This window comes from Cardiocondyla obscurior, linkage group LG02 (assembly GCF_019399895.1).
Source record: "Cardiocondyla obscurior isolate alpha-2009 linkage group LG02, Cobs3.1, whole genome shotgun sequence".
Classification (NCBI taxonomy): Eukaryota; Metazoa; Arthropoda; class Insecta; order Hymenoptera; family Formicidae; genus Cardiocondyla; species Cardiocondyla obscurior.
In genome coordinates this window covers 11,248,582-11,264,248 of record NC_091865.1, presented here as the reverse complement: position 1 = coordinate 11,264,248, position 15,667 = coordinate 11,248,582, and the positions used below count along the sequence as shown (strand labels likewise).

The following is a 15,667-nucleotide window of genomic DNA, read 5'->3' as shown; positions in this document are numbered from 1 at the left end:
CGCTTACGTGACCGAGGTAACGGATCTGATTTACTCTCTCTGGGGAACGATCGGCGCGTACGATCGCCAATTCGGCGAACGAGCCGGGAAAAATCGCACCGCTATTTGCGTGGCCGTTCTCGCGATGCAGAACCTCTGTCATCCTTCGCGGTGGAGTCCCGCGATCTTGGACTCGGCCGTGATCTGCGGAGATTCCTATTACACAGAAAGCCTGAGTGATTTAATAACGCAAAAAAACTCGAAGACTTCCGGGAACAGGTTTGGCTTACGAACTTGTTTTCGTATATTTCCGCACTCGTGGACCATAGATTTCGGTACGAGTGTGCGCGGTATTTTGTACGGCGATCGGGATAATTTAACGCTAACCGATGCATTAACATTGATCTTTAAGGAGGCACGCAATATTATCATTGAGTGTAACGGGATCACTTTAGCAGCCTTGACAGCTAAAAATGCTTATTACATCGCTGATCCCTGCTGGATCGGTCCGCCGTTGTTCGCGAGAAACCGCGGCGCGATCTACGTTCTATGTTGTAAAAATATCAACGCTCTGATATACGCGATCACAAAGATGTTGAATACCAATCAGAGACTGAGCGTGCTCGTTACGCCGTTGACCTTCTCCTTCGATCGAGAAAATGTCGATCCAGATCTCTGTATCGTGAGGAAAAAGATCTTGCCGAGATCTTTTCAGAAAGTTGCGGGAGAAATCCAAACTCCCACTACGCATGTTCCCGGAGCGGTGGCGGTATCAGATGAAGATTCTTACCTGCGATATCGACGACGGCTTGCCAAAGGTGTCACGGGAGACCATCTGGAAAATTTTCAATTTCGTCTCGCGGAACCCACATTAAATCCTGAAAACATAAATAACGCTCTCGTAAGTACAAAGTGGCGTTTAAATATCAGTCAAATACATTTCCGGAAAAAGCTTGAACCTGTCTTAGACTCTGCCGAAAAAAAAGGTAATTTAACAACCGGTTCTTTGACCGAGTTGTACGAGACGCGAGATTCCATCACAGATTTGATTACCGCGAGCGAATATTATCCAAAACTGATAGAGTTTGTCAATAATAAACCCCGCCGCAAAGATCGCTCGACAAAGTCAACGAGCGAATATAGTTTTATCGAGGAATAAATACTCATATTAATTTTGATAAACTTATTTCAAAAAGTGGAGGCTACCGACATTGTTTAGAAAAAAAAGATCTTGCGTTAACCATGCATCCTTTAAATTGCTGCTGAAAAAAATAAAATTGCGATTATGTTTGAGGTTTACACAAGATCAAACAACATAATAATGACGTAAAACAAAAGGAATTATAAAAAGAAAAAAAGAAGAAAAATCAAAAACGACATTGGAATTTTACAGTGAATAAAGATAATTCTTCTGGGAGACGATTAAGAGCATAAGTAGACATTAAACGTTTTTCTTCAAGTTTCTGATATAATGATGGCATAATGATGGAGTAAAATGCGACTGATTGCGATCTCATGCGATTACATATCAGCGTTATGCAAGATTGATTCGTTTGGAAATCTACTGAGGTTCTTGTTATTTTATATCTCGGAAAACAACGCCAGGGAAAAATTTAATGATTCAATAAACAAAGAATAAATCCAAGACATTTCCATCGATTATAAAACTATTATCTTTTTATATATAAATTGGCATCTAATATGTAACTATTTTTTTAACTTACATGTAAAATATTCATGTAAGTAAAATTAATAAATTATTAAAGTATAACGATTCTAAAACTAAGCAGACATGAAAAATTATAAATTATTAAATTAAAATTCAGATTAAAAAAAAAAATTAATAAATAAGGAAGAAATAATATCGGAGTTAAGAAATCAATAAAAGTTTAATAAATGTGTATAATTTATTCACATATATTCTACGTTTACAATAATGTAATAAAATTAATTCGTAAAAAAAAGTAACTTTTGTTAGTATTGGACGGAAAAAAAACGTACGAATTGACATAATTAGTAGGTTTTGTTTACATACCTACTACAACTAAACTAACCAAATTAAATTTGTAACTGATTAGTAGTTAGGTCAATATATTATATTAACGCATTAGATTCTTCGTAGAAGAAATAGTACTAACAAACTATTTAAAAATAACGCATACGCGATAATACACAATTTTTTATTAATATATTTAATAGCAAAAGTTGTTCATATATTTAATTTAAAAAAAATCATGATACGATTTAAACATACAAATTTTAAGTACATTAAACTTTACAATATTTCGTTACTCCATTTAAAAATCGTTCCCGTGACAATATTTCTTTTTTTCTTTTGCGTAGTTAATGTTTTTAATTTTTTTTTAACTTATGTTTTAAGTGATTAAAGTATCTTAGCGATTTTTAAACAGATAATTTGTACGATACAATTATAATTAATATGTTTATATATCGTTTACGTGCACAATAACAACATTAGTTAATATTTAAGTACGTAGCGCAACGATTAGCGTAACGTTACGATAGTCATATACGCTTAAAATAATTAATAATTTTTCTTTTTTTAAGATGAAAGAAGTACAGGTATTTTTCGCAAAGAGTTCTCTCAAAAACAATTTTGATGATAGAAAAATTTCGTATAAACTTCTTTACCTGAAAACTCAGAATTGAAGTAATAACTGAAATAGTTAAGATCACGTCTTCCATAAAATTTTTCAATAAAACGGTGAATGTAAATTATAAAAATGAATGACAATTACTTAAAGTTAAAATTTACACGCACCTTTGTGGAACATATTTGGAGCATAGACTTATAGAGCAATTGCGCGCTGCAATGTATTGCATTATGATTTTCAATTCTAGCTAGGAAAGATTTTTTTTTTTCTCGCACTCGAGTTCGATAATCGGTAAACGCAATATCGAATAATGAATCAGAACACTGATGTCATAAAATTCCCTACCGTACAGAAAATTATCACACGTACGGAAACACGTAAGTGGAGTTTTTAATTAATGAGGAACGCCAACCGTGTTCATTTACATACGCGGACGCGCAAACGATCGTGATAATTGCAACAAAAGTAACCACCAAACCCTTGGAAAATTTTTTATATTTCAAACCGTGTGCATTTTAATTTTCTGTGTTAAAAAAAGCTTGATTTTATAGAAAAAAAAAGGATAAAATGTCGTCTTAAGATGTATAAGAATAGACGCACGATTGTCTGAATTATTTTTGTAGAAATATGGTTATTTGTCTGTAGTTTCCTCGTTTTCCGGTTTCGTGTACAAGATTTCGGCATACTCCGTTTTGTCCTCATTAATTCGACGCGGTGCGACACCTTGCTGTTGCTGCGTAAGATCCAATTCCGCGTATACTATTCCACCCTCACCTGTCGAAGGATTCGTTCTGCCTTCCTGCACGGCTGACTCAACAGTTTGCAGCTAAATCATAAATTTGTTTTTTTTTTTTTTTTTATTAAATATAAATAACAGTAGTCAAATTGAAAAAAAAATTAATTGCGAATATTAATTAAACATCGTGCATTTATATTACAATATTACTAGTCGGTAAAAAGGGGGATAAGAAAAACCTTTAAATAGGCTTTTAAAATATTAACGTGACAATTAAATTTTATATGTACGTAAAGACACACTTAATTTTTTTATTTAGGACAAAAAGATTATATGTATATAGAAGTGGTTTAGCGCTAGACATATTTTTTTTTGTTTTTTAATATTGTTGCTACTTTACTTATATGTATAGTGGATATATTCATCAACGATTTATTGGTATTCGTTACAATCGTTATAAAGGCAAAATTCCAAGGCGGTACAGTATTTAAATTTATAATTTGTTAAGAAGATATGATATGTGTTATTTGGCTTTTAATTTAATGTTAGACTATTTCGTTTGTTTGAATTTATCTCGGGCGTTGAAACTATTAAATTTTTTAAGAGATAAATTCGTCGTTGCTCGCAATTTTGTTTTTAATATTTAAATTAAAAAATAAATGAGCCGGATGAAAAAAGTAATAATTACCTTTTCGTCGTCGACGGTAACAACAGTCTTCATAGTGTCCGTGTCAGCGCCGGACACTTTGTCTTTGTTCCTTCCGAAGAATCGGGACAGATTGATCCTCGGTTTTCGCTGCCCCCGGGACGATCCTCCGTCTACTTCTGATCGGGAATATCTGCCGGCGCTCTCTGTGTCACTTCTACGTACACATATACATATATAATAAAAAGAGAACTGAGTTGTCTCTTTTTATTACGTTTTGGAACGATTACGCGACAGTAATTTGACAGAAAACAAGTAAAAAAAATTAAAAAATTAAAATAGTAATAATAAAACAACGTGTTAAATACTACGCAGCGCTTATAGTAAAATTTTTTGATATTAAAGAACAAGTATTTAATAAATTAATTTTACATTGAAGTTATTAATTCCGATAAGAATACTGCACGTGCAAGCGTATATCGTATTCTCTTGGTGAATAATCAAGATTAATATTTCCATTCAGATCGTTTCAAGGCATATTAATTGAATATGATATGCAGTTAACTAGCATTTTCGTGTCAAGTACGAGACATCGAGTTATTTAGGCCTTCATTATTTTTCAATATGTTTAGTTTTTTTCTTTTTTTTATAAATGATGCGTGGCATAAAAATGTAAATCCGTAATTAGAGCGACGATTAAAATGATTGAAAAGATAATGAATGTGGGAAGTCCGTTATGAAATACGTAACAGAATCTTTGGAAAATTGTTTTTCTGTACGTGAAAATGATTCATGTTCGAACGTATTAGAATATGTTTCACACATTATCACATGCAGCAAAAATTGTAAATATTAAGTGAAGCTTTTAGAAAGTTTCACGTAACGTGAGGGAATGATGTGATAATGGACGCCATTTCTCCGCATCGCGCGTGATGCAATTGATTATCCAATGAATTTTAACGGCGCATTACAAAATTAATTGACTTAGCGTAGCGTTAGTCATTTGGATGCACTGAGTTTTTAGTTTCTCTTCCGAGAGTTACAACACAAGCGCCGCGGTTAACATAAATTGCATGAATTACAATTACAAAACTACATAAATTACAACAAAATAGCACACGAGACAAAGCACGCATACAACACTGGATGGAAGCGCTTAGTTTTTCACGTCTAAGATTATTGGGGAGGGACGTCATATAAGCGGCCTTGATCGATCGATAATAAATTCAATCATCTACAAAAAGTGCGAGAAGAATCACATGTCATAAGCAGTGATTACATGCCACGTGCCGCACCGAGCGGCATGTTTTCTTTTCGAATTTTCTTTATTCTCATTCCCTTCTAGTCAAATTAATATTTCTTCTTTGATACGAGCGTACAGTACCTCTGGTATTCCTAACAAGCCTTTGCACTTATAGCTTTTAACATTAAAAAAAGAAACTCTTTTTTTTAATTACCCGAGCCCTTAATCGATTAAAATTGCGTACCTATACAGAAGGAACTAGTTATATTATCATTATCTTATTTGCAAATTGCAAACTTATTATTGAAGAAAAATATGCTGATATTAAGTAATGCGTCAATAATTAATCACAAGTTACAAGTATTTCGAGACATATTTTGGAGTTTTTCGCGAATCGTAAACATGCACAAATAATGGAAGTCTTGAACTCGCGTCGAGATCTTTACGAGCGAAAAAAAATCCTCTATTCCGTCGCGGATATCATTGTATCGTTTCCGCTCAACATTTTTACGTCTTTTTCTTACGACCTTCACTTATAATACGGAATTATACAAGCAAAAGTAGAGCACGAAGTAAAAAAAAACAAAAATTCCCATATCACTTGCATAGGAGAATTAACTAACTGTTCGATTCCGAGTTTTAATTACTTGGTTATATTTCGCAGTAATCTGTGTAACGTGATTGCGTAAATATGATATGCGAAGTTCAACTCAGCAATATTCAACACTAACTTCGACCTCATTTTTTCTATGTTTATCTCGGTGATATAAAAATTAGGTTACTCATGTTCAGAACATATTCCACTTTATATTTAGAATGATTTACGTACGTCATACGGCGTTAATAAGTTGCATTAGATATTTAATTATGTTTTTATATTATTAATTGATTCATTTAAACCGGAGTAAACGCAGTGATCTTTCGACTATGGTGTCGAAGTCGAAATACGATGTTGAATTAATTTTCGTAACGCATTAATATTAATAATTGTGATAATGTCCGCGATCTTTTCCTTCGCGAGCTAATAAGAGGTTTTTAAGAGGTTTAATCTGTCGTCACGTAAGATTGATTTTTGCTGGTAAGATGGCGAGACGTGGAACAGTTGGCAGTTTGATCAAATTGCGCAGAAAACGGACGGCGAACAATACTTTGTTGGCCGGTGCCTTTCCGGGCAATTTAATCCAATTCTGTCCGGCGAGTAAGAAAAGCGGGCGCGACGGCGGACACATCCGACATTGCGAACGAATAAAAATAGGAAAAAAAACCAGCTGCTTGCCTTTTTCTAACGACATCGGCCGTAGTTTTCGATTTGCCGAGGTGAAGAAGACTAACGCCCGTCGCTGGGTCCGCGAAGTCTCTGAAAATGTGCATGCTTGGCAAAATTCTACGGAACGACAATCGCCGAGTGACGGAATAGCGACCAAGAGCTCTTACTCTTCGTCTCTGAATCACGTCGCTCGGCCAAAAAATTAAATTCAAGCGCTACTAAGAATGAGGTATTAGTCATGACACCGGTGCGAGTGTAGATATAATGTGAAGCGAGAGTGCGCTAATGTGGATTACAGAATATTAAGATATTGCAATTTCGCTATACTCACGACTCCCCGAGATTTCTGGTGGTCGAGTGACCTGAAAGTAACAAGGACAAGGCTTCTTTTAATCACATACCAAATTAAATCAATTAACGTAAAGCATTTTCTATGCAATAAATGATACGATATATATCAAAATGACAGAACGACGTGTCTCTCAGCGTTTATATTTAAAACAAATGTTTTATTTCAAAAATCATACGATATCTAAGTATAATATCATAGCGACGAATGAACTTATAATTAATTATACATACAGCTCTCTATATATTAATTTCATTTGAATCCTTAGATATACTTTTCTCGACTATCGCATTGTATCTACAAGTAGAGATACAAAATGTTATCATTTCACGCGCGACCGCGGTCTGGCTAGCTCATCTTCATTGCGATTGTGTAACGTCATTTAAATCATTTTGCTCGCTTAATTAAAAGAGTCAGCGATCTCTGGACTATTCCGGAAAACCGATCGCCAACGGCGCCGCTTCGATTGGGCCCTTAATCGAAAATGACGAGATAACGATGTCGCGCAAACGCAATTTCTTGGTAAACCGCAATTTCGCGCGGCAGTTAATTAGCTTCTAAAAATGCTTCAAAGAGAAGAGAACACCAATTGCAGGTATTTATAATATATATCTCGCGATCCGGCGCGAATCGGCGCCGCCATCGCGTTCATCATCTTATTCTAGACTTACGTTTTAACATAAATATATCTATGTAATATAATATATATAGTATATATATACCCCATTGTATGGCCAACGATCATGCTCTTTAATAACATATGTCATTTGTTCGATAATATTACCAATTTTACAAGTTTTATTTGTGTTTGCCAGAAGGCAACGAAGAAAACAAAAACGCGATCAAACGCAAATATGTCTCACATGCATTTGCGTATCTGTATATATAGATATACATATATTGTACATACATACACACGTGCATACATACATACGTACGTACACGGCTGCATATACATATTTTCAAAGCATGATCATCGAGATTTTAAGTCGTACATATCAAAAGTATCGTTACATTATAATTAATTATAAGTTACGCAATAAATGTAGTAATATCAATAAAACGTACGAGAAATTTATCGGGGGAATTTAGCGAAATGGATCGCAGTCTACGACACTTGAGTGTTACGTACTTAATGAAAAACATTAATAATTTATGAAAGCGCGCGAGTTTCTTGGAATTCAAGTTATCGTTCTTATTTCGTAACTAATATAGATCAAAGGTGAAGGTTATACGCGATACTTTTTCTTATTGCATATTAAAAACGTGAGAAAAAGTTTTGTATATCGATTTTTGGCAGTGATCTTCAACGTTGTTCTCGTTATGTATATAATACTTCCAAGTCTATTCAAAAAGTGAAACTGGCAAAAATTAAATTGAAAGAAACGAACCCTCGTAAAAAAAAAAATAAAATAAAATATAATAATAAATTATTTTCGTCTCGATAAGTAACTCTAATGAAAATCGAGTTCAATATATTTGAAGCTTTAGAATAAATCTGACAAAATCTGCGCGACAATCGTCGCAAAAATTTCTTATCTCGCTCGTCAAAAAATTATTTATTAATCGTTTAGTTTTCAATTACACTGCTATTATGTGCTGAGAGCAACTTTCAGTTAATAAAAAGTTTCCGATAGATTCCGATAGAGAAAAAGTTTCGATAGTCGTTTAAACGCGCGTTTTATTTTTCGATAGTTTCGCGTTTACGCCTAGCCTAAGACGGAAAATGTAACATTCATCCGTTTCAGTTCTCTCATGTCGTTCCTTCTTGGGAACTGTGACTCCTCACTTTTACGGAGTATTGTAAAACATTTAAAAATCGGATGAGACCACATACTCTGCTTGGTATGCGTATAAAAAAAACAAAAAAAAAAGAGAAAAAAAATTCGGCTCGTTTTAATGCTCGCGTTCGCACTCGCTACAACAAGATCGTCGCGATGCGTGAAGATATGCAGAACCGCGTATCTTCCTCCTTCCATGTCTCTTTTAGGTAAACGCACGATTTTCCCCTTTCCCCGTGGCTTTTAGGCTCTATTACATTTATTAACATACTGACATTAGTATACATAATATATATTACCGTGATTATACGTATATAATGCATAAATTATACACATATATATTTATACTATATATTATATATTATATATACTAACAAATCGATATATTCGGGTCGAAAACTGATGCGAGACAACCTTTGGGTGACGGCGCGACAACGTGCTCCAGTCTCGCGAGCGGAGATGTCTTGCCTTTGCGTTGCCGATGTAGCCACGGTATGTCACTAGCTCGCAAGCATAACTACCGACGTCATTCTCTTTTCTCGTATCTTACGACACTTTCTTTTCCTCGCTTCCAATATCACCGAGAGAAGCGGAGGGATGGAAATAGCGGAAGAAACTTTTGCCGTATATATTACTGAAATACACAGACGAGGAGGGGGGAAAGGGGGTGGAGAAATAAAAGGACAAGCTTACGGCTCGAGTGGAAGGATAAATGCCCTATAACTGAACGCGTAACATTTCCTCCGTTTTATTATATGCGAGCCGTATGAAAAATAGTTCAGATGTAAAACGCGACACGTAAAAAAGAAAAGAAAAAAAAAAGAAAGAAAAAAGAAAAAAGAAATGACGTCGGTTGTTCCAAATACAAAATACTGACTTCTTATTTATTCGTGTTGATCGTGCCTCTTTACGTTTCGCGCGCGTCATTCATATTCGAAAAAGTTCTATCAACTCCCGTTAAGTAAATCTCACATTCTCTGCCCGATAATATCTTTCACCCTGAAAAAGTTTCACGGATAACGACAGGTCGACACGGCAATTGGAGTGCAAGCGCGGATAAGTGTCACATACTTCGATCGGCATTCACGAGTTGCAAGCCAAGTGCCTCCGACGCAGAATATATAATACGTTTTGTTTTTTTTTTTTTTTTTTTCTTTGCAATCTTATTATATTTATAATATATATATTTATATATTTATATATCTTTATTTATAATATATATATTTAGAGTATGTACAACACGCAGTAGAGATTTGACCGTCGACCGACGAGTCTCACCAACGTTCTTCTTTAACGAAAATCGCGATTTATTATTTTTCTTTTTTTTTTTTTTATCATGTTTCTATTTAATAATTGTATCGCATTTCTGACGAGAACCTCGATGATCCCGTTGGTCTCAGCACGGTTCTTTTCTTGTAAGTGAAAACACGAATGCATCCGGAGGGGGAAAAAAAACAGCGGAGGAACGTACGTGCAGAATTCGAAAATGTATGATCGATGAATGGAACATGAGAGAATCCGTCCTTTGGTTCTTATTCGATTTTTTTTTCTTTTTTTCTTTACGCGGTGCCGACGAGACCTACGTTATGTATTGTGTTTGCGCGTGTGCATGTATGTGTAAATATGTACGAGTATTTTATTTAAAATTGCACTATTGAATTTGGTGATTAGCTAAAAAAAAAAGTCATCTGTACAAATGTACAAACGACACTTATTGTCGAAGAAAACAATGAGAATTTTTTTTTATTATAACGTCAATAATGCACCACAGAAAAGACTTCCGATAAATGCACATATAAAATGTTTCGATATTAGACTTGCATCAGAATAAGATCTATTTTTATATAATATTTTTAATTAACTAAAGCGACAAAAGTATAACTGAGATTAAAATCGTTATCGGAAAAAAAATTCTAATTTATTTACATTTTAGAAGCTTAATCTAGCAACGTTATCCCGAAAATTATTTCAAATTGCCATTATAATTCTATCATAATTGTAGCTTTCATCGAAGTTTAGAAACTCAATGCAAACCTTTAATAATTCGACAAAATACGAACGTCTCATTCGACTTATGAATCGTTGGATGGAAAAAAATATATTTAATGTTTCGCTAATACATTTAATACATTAAAGATGACTTGTACCATAAAACATTTTTCGCATAAAATTTTTAATACTATGACAAGTTTAAAAAATTTGATTATCACAATTGTACTTATAAACTTATGTCATTTTTCTAGATATGGTTCAATTTGTATATACAGCGCATTAATTATATTTGCCATCCAACAAGTAAAATAGGTTGTGTGTGTCGTTTAAAAAAATTAAAAAAAAAAAAAACTAATTTATTAAAAAAAAAAGAGATACGTTTTCCTTTATATAAAAATTCGGTACTTATCTATATAACCACAAATGTCGTTCTTACAAATAGACTTGTACATATATTGTAGAAAATATGTAGAATGAAAAGTTGCGTCAAACGGAGACTGCCGGTTGATGTATAATACTGTCTAGTGACGTATGGAGGGATATAATTTGTTTTATCATATATACCATAAGAGTATCATATAAACCTTATTGGCTCGATTATAACCGTTAGTTGCGTAATTCACGGTCAGTTTCGAAAGCATCCTTCGCATTTAAACGCCGCATATAAAATGGTACTTTTTATAAAACGCAATAATTATTACATATAATTCGTTTCATAAATGAGATTCTCTCTAAATGGAATTTATATCTTATAAAATCGCGTGGTAATCGAAACGCCGTTAAACGTTTAATCACCGTAACTGTATGCAAAGAGGTTTCGTAAGTTTTAAACAGGAAATTTAACTAAATGGCAAGATAAAAAGTTCTAAATTACAAAAGTTAGATTAAAATTTTTTTTTAATATATATATCTTGCGACATTTTATTTTTCTAACAGATTGATAGATAACCTTTTTCTTTTTATCTATACAAACGTATTAGAATTGGATAAGTAACACGTAATATCGTATTCCTGTTTAAGAACTTACACAACTTTCCGCATATTCGCGCAGTGATCTTATTGTACTCTATGTATATATATAAATTCTAAAAAGATCTCTCTCCGATAAAATGCATTTAAGTAAAGTACACAGTAAAACGTGTCGGGAATGTTTACATTATTTGTAAAAATTTCACAGTACAAAAACATTGCGTAACAATAGTCCGGTTTAGTAATGTCACGATTACACCTTTGATCTTAAATTTTGGAATTTATTTTACTGACGCGTCTGCTCGTTCCTTTTGCTTTCGTTGCATATATGAAAGTTACACGTCGTACGGTAAAAAGCTTTAAGGTCAAAGTGTGTATCGTGATTAAATGCTCGAGATAAAAATTTTTATCAACATTTGACCGTTGTTGAAATCAACATCGGAAACGCGTTTCACAGAGAACCGAAAGATGTACGATCACAGTATACACGTCTTCCACAAAGATTCACGTTTATGAAAACATTTCTAGTAAAAAGAAAATATTTTAAGGAATGTATTCTTTCGTCTTAACGATACTATACGTGCTTTTGCACGACTAAGTCGTTTAAACATACTTTAAAGATCTTCTTATCTCTATTAGATTAAACATCAGATTTTCAAGATAAAAGCTGAAAGCAAAATCTTTAAAATTTTTTATTTCTGGCGAGATAAAATTTTTCTTCGGCTTATACTTTTAGAAAAATTGTATCCTTTAATTTCATTAAATTTTAAATTTTACTATTTAAACAAAATTACATTTAGTTCTACTTGATTTAGATAATAAATAACCAATAAAAAATTTAAAAGATTTTACAACTGACGGTTAATCGGACAGAAATAAAGCGATATATCTTTCTTATATGAATAAAAATACAGCATTCTGTCAAATAATTCGGTATACTTGCAAATAAGTGGATGCGTACGTGCTTAATATCACGTCAAGTTTACCACAAGTGTACGTATGTATGTGTATGTGTGTGTGCGTATCGTATTATTGCTCGTGTAATGCTGTTTATAAAAAGTTCGCTCGGCCGCGCAATTTGATTTATTTCGGTTATCATGTGGATGTCTATCGTGACCTACAAACGGGTCGCGTTTTCGCATAATTTTTCATAGCTACTTTATAATTATCTCTATGTTCAACATGAAAAATCACATGCGTCCAGTGGCGAGCAAATTGCGGCGAAAATCTCTCCCGAGTGCCATTTCATATATTTCAACACTCACAGATCCGTAAAAAAAGGAGAAATTAAGATTTACATTAAATTCATGTCTTACAAAAGAGTCTAGTTTTTAAAAATAAATACTTTATATAAAATTATCTAATCAATACGGTTACATTAGAATAATAGTCGACTCAGTTCTCGAAATCTTAACAGATACCGGTAAATAAAATTAAAAAAAAAAAAAAAATTATATGTGTACGCATATATCAACAAAATCATGTCTTGCATTGTTCGAGATTTTAATATGCTTAGATAAAAAAAAATAATAATAATAGAAATAAAAAAACTTTATTTTTACGATTAATGAGAAGAGATTCGAAATATGATAGCCGAATATATCGACGAATCGAGAACCAAGTTTCCTCGACGCGAACACTTACGGTTATACAAGAAACCTAATCAGCTGCCGTCAAAGAAAATGAGAAGGCGACGCACATTAAAAGTTCAGAGTTCATTTGCAAATTGGAAATTTCAATAACCACGCTCCCAATTAATTTGATCTGCGCGCGTGCAGATCCGCGCTACAGACATTTCCGCGTTCGTTCTTTCGAACGTTAGCAAAGCGCGATACATTTAATAAAGTTACTTTTTCGCACGTTGCAAAGGCGTTTATAGGTTGAAAGGCAAGTATATCGACAATAGAAAATACACCGGGATTGTAAGTAACAATCGAGAGAAATAATAGCGTTAGTGTAGTTTTCTTCGTCGTAGCTTTTTAGAAGCTTCTAAGAAACAAAAGTTAATATCAAACTTGAAAAGGAGCTTAAAACAATTTTTACGATAAAGTAATTCGAGTTCAAAGTTGATCGTCTTTATGGTCGTCTGTCGAAAAAAGACTTTATGTTACTTTAAACGATTTTTTTTTTTATAATCTTAAAACAATTAATAATTTTTAGCATTGACGAGCATATTACTTTTAACCCTCTCTTCTCCAAATTACCTTTACATTTTAAAACTTTTACATTTCTATGTATCGATTATTAATACGGCGATACAATAGTATACACGTCTTATATATATGTATATTTCTTTCAATTTCATATAATATAGTCTCTCTCCTTTTTCTTTTCATTTTTCTTTAATCTTTTTCAATATAATCTTGTAATTTCTTCTAAACCCACCGTTATACAATTACCCAAAGCATTTCAGAAAATCACATTCAAACAAGTCAATTACACAACGGGGTGTCGTTTTACAGAAATTTTACATATAATTCTCTAGTTTATGTACCCTTATACATATTATTTTAGCGCACGGTTCTTGCGGCTACGGTGGAGAACCAGAGGGTTAAAATTATTCTGTCTTATGTCCTGCGCTGTGAGAATGGGAATAATAAAAATTAATTAGCGTATCGGCTATTCGTTCTACGACAATTAATTTTCAATCGCGACGCCTAACAAAAGTGTTCGCGCGTGTTGCGCGTAAAAACGGAAATTATCAAGGGGGGGTGGAAACTTGGATCGTTACTTGGGCTAAAGTCCGGTGTGACGTGGTAAAGAGGCGACAGCTCGGTCTTCCCGAAGGAAAAGGTAAAAGAGAGAGGGAGGAAACGAGGCGAGAAGAATGCGTCCCTTCTCTTGTCTGTTTTTTCTTTTCTTTTCTTTTTTTTTCTCCCTTTTCTTCTTTTTGTTTCTCCCTCTCTCTCTCTTAGACGGGCGTGTCCGTTTTCTCGTCCTTCTTGATGTCTTTGATGTCCGTACGGCCGTTCACGTATTCGGTGCTCGTGTGTATCGGATTCTCTTGGCCACCCTGCGGCACCTTCTCGTCGATGATACGCGGGTTCTCCTGTTCCTCGTCGTCCTCGTCGCCGGGCGTGATGTGCGCCTCGCTTCCGGCGCCGACGTCACCCGCAGTCTCCTCATCGCCGCGACGCCTCGCTGCAACAAGCAACGCCACGATCGGTCAAGGCAAATGTGCGTGTGGATAGTATCATTCCTTTTTTCCCCCTTATTTTTTTTCTTTTTCTCTCCCTTTTTATTGATTTATTTATTTTTTTTTTAATAAATACTTTGCAAACGCGAGATCGCCGTTCGCGCCGACCTTTTATCAACGAATCGATAACGTCCGGAGTGTTTAATTGTCGCACGATGCTTTTCTGTGTATATCTCGTATTAATGAGCGAATATTTTATTTCTGCAAGTTGTAATAGATATCTCGTTATAAAATATCTCGGTCGTAAAATATCTTTAACGTCCACCGGTTTCGCGCATGAAAATTTCAAACCGATCAGTCAACGTCTGATACTCTAAAGTCCGAACTGAACGAGAGGTAAATTAACAAATTTTCGATTGTCGGAGATTATCATATGCCCGCGGCCCGTACTTCTCCACGGAATAAAGTATTTAATGCACGTTTAGCACGAAAGTCTCTAATATTCATCGGGCGATTAATGTAACAACTTGTGTCGTAACTGCATGAAGCGCAGTTATTACGGCACCGTAGCATCCGTTGCGTTATTCATAACGCGTACTGTCAAAGCGTATCGAGGGTGTACGGTGTAAATGTCATGTGCGCGACGTAAAGAGGTATTACTGTATCTAATTATCTATCGCTACTGAGATGAGACATTCAGTTTACATCGCTCGTGCGTTACACATATATAATTAACGACTGTTAAAAAAAAAAGAAAAAAGAAATAAAAAAAACCCAAAAAGTATTGTTATAACATCCACAGGCATGATCAATTGCACTAGCATAATTCATGATTCAAGCAAGATATAAGTACCGACTAATTGTAGCGAGAACACGTTGTCGCCTCTCTCTTTCTCCCTTTCTTTCTCGATGTTAACTAGCAAGTACAGCAAGGAGACATAATTTGCGCTCGAA

The 15,667-nt window shown here is 34.3% G+C and overlaps 2 protein-coding genes across 8 annotated transcripts in view; one reads left to right on the top strand and one right to left on the bottom strand.

Annotated features, from left to right (window-relative positions):
* Nucleotides 1-15,667, top strand: part of LOC139108812 (ATP-dependent DNA helicase Q5) — an 84,287-nt gene that overhangs the window by 46,129 nt on the left and 22,491 nt on the right. The window lies entirely within an intron of this gene.
* Nucleotides 2,783-15,667, bottom strand: part of Fas3 (fasciclin 3) — a 249,530-nt gene continuing 236,645 nt past the window's right edge. For 2 of the 6 annotated variants that reach the window (XM_070667490.1, XM_070667501.1), the window contains 3 exons: nucleotides 6,818-6,848; nucleotides 4,019-4,193; nucleotides 2,783-3,420 (listed from right to left, as the gene is read on the bottom strand). In XM_070667490.1, coding sequence (XP_070523591.1) covers nucleotides 3,226-3,420; nucleotides 4,019-4,193; nucleotides 6,818-6,848 — 401 coding nt within the window. In that variant the 3' untranslated portion in view covers nucleotides 2,783-3,225. Of the gene's footprint in view, nucleotides 3,421-4,018; nucleotides 6,577-6,817; nucleotides 6,849-10,288; nucleotides 14,719-15,667 lie in introns of those variants that run through there. The other 4 variants (XM_070667520.1, XM_070667533.1, XM_070667510.1 and 1 more) reach the window with 2 other exon arrangements.